At 34.6% G+C, this 7,308-nt stretch overlaps 1 protein-coding gene across 1 annotated transcript in view; it reads right to left on the bottom strand.

The window, feature by feature from the left end:
- Positions 1-1,406: 1,406 nt before the first annotated feature.
- Positions 1,407-7,308, bottom strand: part of mRpL12 (mitochondrial ribosomal protein L12) — a 31,497-nt gene continuing 25,595 nt past the window's right edge. The window contains exon 4 of the mRNA XM_089104573.1: positions 1,407-1,953. Coding sequence (XP_088960699.1) covers positions 1,837-1,953 — 117 coding nt within the window. The 3' untranslated portion in view covers positions 1,407-1,836. The remainder of the gene's footprint in view (positions 1,954-7,308) is intronic.

Raw genomic sequence — 7,308 nt, 5'->3', positions numbered from 1 at the left:
GGAAGAGTGTAAAAAATGTTTTCATCCATCAATTATTTACAGAGCGACATTCAGGGGAATAGAGTACCATTTTACAAAAAGTTGGTAAAAGGTAAGGACAACACAGATAGGCAGTTGCTGAGTACTCATTCAGGCATTGGCTTTTTTCGACTACTTCGGGGTAGGTCCATTTATATTAGAGGAGGGGGTCTGTACAAGCATGGAAAGGTTTGCTTATAGCCATATATACTGAAAAAAGTTTATATTTCAGTTACGATCATGTAGGCTGTACCATATTCTAGTCACTCTCAATAAAATTCAGTGCTGAATCTTCTTAATCAGTATTGTGCTCTAAATAACGAAGCTGTATACCCAAAATAATAGTCGAGGGATTTAAGGCCTAAGAAGGTCTTAAAATTTCAGCATCCTTCGTCTGAATTCGACCCTAACCAGTTTGACAACTACTACTACTATTAACAACTCATTCCTGCACCAAGTGACTTGAGGCCGGCACAGCTACACAAGCTCTTCCTCCATCCACCCTCACAAGAAGTTCCCATTTCCTTTAAATCTTCCTTAAGACATCCTCCCACCCCATTCGTGGATGACCTGCTTTTCGCTTGGGTGACAAGGACATTTGGCAATATGTCATCCTTCATCATCAGAACGTTTCCAAGCCATCTCAACCTTTCTTTCATTATAGCCCTAAAAAGGGATACTGAACCACATTTTTCGTACAGTTTGAAAATTGTTCGTACGTTTGACAACAATGAAGCAATAAAAGAATATTACAAAGATATACATCTTTTACAAAGCTCACATTCTCCTTCCTTCTGTAAAATTCAAGGCTAACTCTATTTCTTTGTGATACTATATGAAAGACCGAATCTGGTCCAATAACACAAATACTACTTTCATTGGCGTACATGACAGATTTCAACAAAATCATACTTCTGCTAATGAAAATTCAAAGGAAAAACACTTATTAGTATATACTGGTATATTAAAATTTTTCAAGTGCATTATAGCCAAAAAAAATTATTTCACTCTTTTATAAATGGACCAGGAAGAATAATTTACCGCAACGAAACCTTTTCTCATTAGTTAGTCCTTTACATAAGGCCTATCCATTGATCTGACACTGGTAAGTAAAATAAACGTGTTTTCACTTAATCCATAGATGGAGGCAGACAAGAATGATTAAGATATAGCCACCACTATACTTACGATAAATCTCTAAGGGATTTCTAAGAGGTGACCAAAGTAGTAATTTCCAGCCATTTTAAGTGAGATATGGCTTTCTTATTTAGGAACATAACCCAAAAGCATGGCCTAAGGAGAAACGAAATATATATATATATATATATATATATATATATATATATATATACTTGTTTTTTAGGAATTGTTTAAGGATAGCTTAAAACATCAAACATTTTAATGAGGTACCAACACTGTCTTTTTTATAACAAAAGTAGTGTTTAAAGTAGTTTTTCTAATCACAGAGGTGATTAAGAAAAAGACATGAAATGGAGATTAGTTTAGGAAGAGAATACAAAAAAATCATATACTTTGGGAACTTTGGGAAGTGATCAAAGCAGGAGTTTTGATCTGAGCGGTGTGGGTATCGAGAAAGACTGTTTAACAGTGTGTTGCGTTAGTAGTAGGAGCAGTAGGGTCAAATTAGTCCTAAATATTCACCAAATATGGAACCCAATAAAATATACAGTAACAATCAAAACGAAAACACTCCTTTTGTGCTTACAAATACCGAAAGATAAACTAAAAAAAGGCATGAATATAAAACATTTTATCTATTTAATTTAACATTTAAAAAAGATTAGCTAGAGTGAAATTCTAAGAGATTTCACATACAGCACCAGCAGCTGCAAGGGCATCTTTTAGTTTCTCAGCTTCCTCCTTGCTTAAATCTGCTTTGACAACAGCTGGAGCACTTTCCACAAACTTCTTAGCCTGGAAGAAAAACAACAAAAACCTTATTGCTAGTACATTTCTCCTAAACTTTTTTTAATGCCTCTCTTTGTACTTAAATAATATTGATAGAGAGATCTAAATTGTAGTTTAAAATCATGCCTTTTGGCAGCATTCAAACAATGTACGATTCAGGTTGTAAAAGAAAATAAAGTGTAAACGAAAAGAATTATAAAAAAGATAAATATTAAAAAGTAATTGATTTATCCTTTAATATAAATTCATTAATATAAATAAGTTCATTCGGTACTTGTATGATATAATCCATTGGCGGCGGCAAGGGGGGGTGGCAGGGGGGTCATGGCCCCCCTGGAAATTTAGGACTATAAAGTAATTATAAGGAAACCAAAGGAAAGAGAGCAGAATAGGGAAAAACCATGGAAAAAATGTTTGTTGCCCCATTATTGGCTGCCTGCCAATAGATTTTGACCCATAATAAGGAAAATGTAAGCTCTAATTTGTAACTGAGTAACCCCTAACCAGTTTTCCACAAACATTTTTTTTATAATTTGGTTGGAGCAAAAAAAAAAAAAATACAAATTCTTTATAGTAATGAATGATAGATAAGTAACGATCCTTGTCGATGACCAAAGTATAAGAGCCTAACTATAGACAACATTCAGTCAAATCGGCTTTTTATAGTGAGACTCAATATATTTCCCGCTATGAGTAGTTTTTGTAGCATCAAGTGCTCGAAGACGTTCGTATTTCTATAGAAAACACGAGGACTACAAACTGGTAAAAGCTAGTAATAGCCTAAATGTAACGTCAATTTTTGCTCGAGTTGCCGAAGCGATATCGAAATGACACGCGAAGTATTTATGCACAGAAACATCTTTCATGGACAGAATGCGAGCAGATCTTGAATTTTCTTCCTGAACGGATAGGTTTTTGTGTTTTATTATCAATTTTTTTGTTTCTAGGATTGATTGTATTTATTTATTGTCACTTTGAAAAAGACTAAATTTTTTACAGTTACGAAGTATATAGATGTAAAATATACTGGCTTTTGGCATCCAAAATAAAATTAAAACTATTGAATTAAAACTTTTTATTTAATTTTCTTAATCTTAGGTTTGATGTTTTACTTTGAACAAACTACTTTGATAATGCGTTACTTTTTATAAACACTGAGTCTAAAGGCGTTAAATATTTCGGTGTTTGATAAGCAAGTTCGAAACTGTAGGTATTGTTAAAAAATATCCGTCCAACGCTTCGGCATTGCTCAAAAGAACTTAATGCTGGGAGTTTATTTGTAAATAGGCTATTGTTTTCTGTATTTTTTTAACTACTAGCTTTTTTAACGTTTCTCCTCCCCCATAGAAATATCCTCTGGACAATTCAATTCTGCCGAAAATTTATCACGGACAATTACTCTTTATATCCCCAGGCGTAAAATTGAATCGGTAAAGAGAAAACAAGACATATACAGAAATTTCGTATATGAATTCTGGAAAATTCACCTAGCGTAAAAATTCTTCTGAAAATTTCACCTCATTCAAAGTATCCTCTCCATTGAAAATTGGACCAGCAGAAAATGCGTCCTCCGCTCCCCTCTCCAGTCAAGAAATGTACGCATACTTCCCAATAACAAACAAAACAATGGGTGATTTTTATAACTTAAAAACCTTTCTCCTGGGGCTTTAGGGGGTCATTTTATCTCTAAAAACAAATTTATTTGGCCTGTCAACTATGCTAAAGAAAACAGCTATCCCAAAATTTTGATCAGACGATTTTGAGAAAAAAGTGACTTGGGAGGGGGCCTAGTTGCCCTCCAATTTTTTGGGTCCCTTAAAAAGGGCACAAGAACTTTTCATTTCCATTAGAATGAGTCCTATCCCGACGTTCTAGGCCCACTAAGTCGAAAAGATCACCCCTGGGAAAAAAAAACAAAAAACAAATAAATATGCATTCGTGATTTATCTTCTGATAAAAATTACAAAATTCCACATTTTTGCAGATATGAGCTTGAAACATCTACAATAGGGTTCTTTGATACTCTAAATCTGATGGTGTTATTTTCATTAAAATTGTATGACTTCAAGGGGGTGTAGTAAAATTGTATGACTTTAATTTGTCTGATTTTTCTGAAAATCAGACAAATTTTCTCAGGCTCGTAGCTTTTGATGGGTAAAGCTGAACTTAACGAAACTAATATAATTGGAATCAGCATAATAAGCCAATTCTTTTGATATTTTTATTGGTATCAAAATTCTGTTTTTTAAAAGTTTTGGTTACTATTGAGCCAGGTCGCAGTAAGTAAGTTACAGTTCATTACCACGAACTGTTCGATTACCCATCAAAATCCAAACAGAGATCATTGAAATGTTGATCGTTTTTTCTGCGTTGCCAAAAGTATTGTATTCATAAAACTTTAGTTTCATGACATGTAATTTAACAAGCAAACAGGTTATTCAACTAAAGTAACGAGCAAGTTTAAAACTTAAAACAAATATAAATTACTCTGTATATAAGGGGGATATTTTTTCCAATTGCAAATTTTCTTTAAAAATTTGGAAAAAAAGCCAAACTTCACAGTAAAGAGTAAGGAGCTAAGGAGGAGACAGCCCCCTTCATAAAAAACAACAAAAGCACGAAGAGCAATAGGGAAATCTTTTTGAAAGACAGTGGAGATAATTTGAATGAATATTTCGGCCCTATGTCCAAGGGCCGTCCTCAGCAAGACAAAAATATATTTTTGTCTTGCTGAGGACTTCTCAATAAACTGGCGATGAATAGTAATTTTGGGGAAAAGTCCTCGTTAATATTACTAATAAAGAATTTCGGTTGGATGAAACTTTTTAATTGACATTTCACAGTTAATTTTTTACTTATGAATGATTATCCATTCTGGTTTTTCTTTTTCGTTGTCGCTTTGGTATTCATAGCCAGTTTTCCATTTCATGTGTTTTTAATGATATTTTTGACTTCGAAATCCAAATATGGCCCTTCGGGACTTGTGATAGTGATTTTTTTTAAAATAAATATCTTATCTTTCGAAATACCCATATAAAGGTTATTTTGAAAAATTCACCTATACTGTCCTATACTGGTCCTATACTGCATTATTATTGATTCTAAGCCCCAGTCGCCTAATAAATATCCAAGGGATATATTTTTTTCAGGGATGAACATCATTGTCGAAGTATTCTCTGAATATGAAACTTAAATGTAAAAAAAAAATCCCTGCTTCATGTTTAAAAGAGCCTTGGGTCAAACTTACTGTAGCAGCAAGCTATAAGTTAAAACCAGCCCATGTCAACCCAATACTCTAAAACAGTTTCGATTATTTGTGTCATTTGCGTTTAATTTAAAACTATTCTGTATTTTGAACAGTGTGCTGTGAAAAATATCATTACAAACACAAAAATGGAAAACTGGCAATGAATAACAACGAAAAAGAAAAACCAGAATGGATAATCATTCACAAGTCAAAGATTTAACTGTGAAATGTCAATTATGAAGCTAAAAAGATAAAAACCTATTCAAACTAAACCAACTATAAAATCAATACTTGTTAAAAAAAAAGTAAAAGGACATTTAAAAAAGGGGGACCAAAACAGGCGAATAAACACAAAAACTAAAAAAAAAGAGAAAAAACATATCTAAGAAGTTAGAATGGACACTAAAAAGATGGAGGGGGGGGCAAAACAAGGGAGTAAACGCCAAACCCTGGGCAGCACCACTATCGAATAAGGACACTCGTAGAGGGGAGGCAACACCCACAAGCAAACAAGAAGATATTAAACATTGTACAAAAAAATAATAGATATTACTATTTAACCTTTGTGGAAACAATTCTGCTGATAACACTTGCCCCACCCCCAGAAATTTCTTGGCGACGCCCAAGATGCCCGTCCTCACTTTTCCCCTCGTTGCCAGTAGACATGTCAATGTAATCTTTTATCCTACATAGGACAAGACTGTCGCAACGGGAGGGGTGGTATCAACCCTAATCACCATTAGTAAAGGCAAGATCAAAATGTATTCCTCTGAATCAAAATGGAGTGGAGATCAGTTTCTGCTGTGAATGTGCCAGCGTGAGGTAGCACACTCTTTGAAACTGAAAAATTCAACATACAGTTTTTCCATGAACTAAAATGCATTTGTTATCTCGGAATTCTCGTTCGATGGCTTTTTGGCACCTGTTGGACTAAAATTGTTACTTTACACTACAAAATGGCAGTGTTGGAACCTTTGGCCCTGTTTATCAGAAAAATGGCCTTTTCGTAAATTTAACTTATTTTATCTTCAATTGTAGTGTGTAAACCTTGAGTCAAGCTATTACCACGTGACATCCTGAAAGATTTCGCTTATTAATGTAAGCCTGAAAATATAGACGGCGATGACTCATACAGCTTAAATTTACAGTCCGAGCTCCAAAGGATACTGGGAAATTTTAATTGGACTTAGCCATTCAAAAGGAGGTCCAGAGCATAGCGCGTCTCAAAGTGTATTTGTTAATTGTAAGAGTTTTTGGTTTAAGTTCTTGTACAGAGTTCAGAGTGAATATAGTAAGATTTCTTTTATTTTATATCTTTGACTTTTTTTGATTTGCCTAGGTAGAGTCGGGAGCCTAGAGAGAGGCTGAGATTATATTGGCTTGGTATAGGAAGCTAATCCTATACTAAGCAACAGATCTACCCTCGAGGGAAAGAAAGGCGAAATGAAGGGTTTAATCTTTATGGTGCTCGGGACCAAATAGTGTGGCACTTTTATACCAAGGGGAAAGTGTACTTGTTAAAGAAACCTAACGGTTGTGAAAACCCCCAGAGACGGGACAAGTAGAAATCCCTAGGTGCTTGGTAGTTACCCTGATTCCGAATTATCACCAAGTTCTCCAATAGATTTAGAGATTCCCCAAGAATGGCATAGGTTTATCTTTCCCAAAATTTATTTAAAGCAGCCATCTTTCAGAAGAATTTTGAAACCCGTAATACACACAACAAAAAAGCCGTTTTCCATAACCCCTCCCCCCGGCTTAGGATCTGTATGTACCTATACACAAAAATTACTCATTCGGACTAGATTTTACATTTGTTACTAAACGTTTATATTCGTTTGCTATTTATCTTCTTTTTTTAAACATCATCTTGTATTTCATTGATTTATTTAGATGTTTCAGTGTGCTGATGACGATTCAGCCCGAAAATAGTGGTGGCTATAGACAACTGTAACACTGGATCCATACTGTACCAAAGTGGAATATGGATTCTTGAAGGCACAGTGGATTGTATAGCAGAGCATTGCTGTAGATTGCAGGAGACCAAAAGCAGTGGGGTAATGGATACCACTCCCAAATTCATTGGTGCTAAAAAGGAGGGAGCAACGTCTGGT

This window comes from Artemia sp. Qi Xiang Cuo, chromosome 1 (assembly GCF_049724085.1).
Source record: "Artemia sp. Qi Xiang Cuo chromosome 1, ASM4972408v1, whole genome shotgun sequence".
Classification (NCBI taxonomy): Eukaryota; Metazoa; Arthropoda; class Branchiopoda; order Anostraca; family Artemiidae; genus Artemia; species Artemia sp. Qi Xiang Cuo.
Note: the sequence above shows the minus strand (reverse complement) of the source record. Positions and strands in the feature narration are given on the sequence as shown.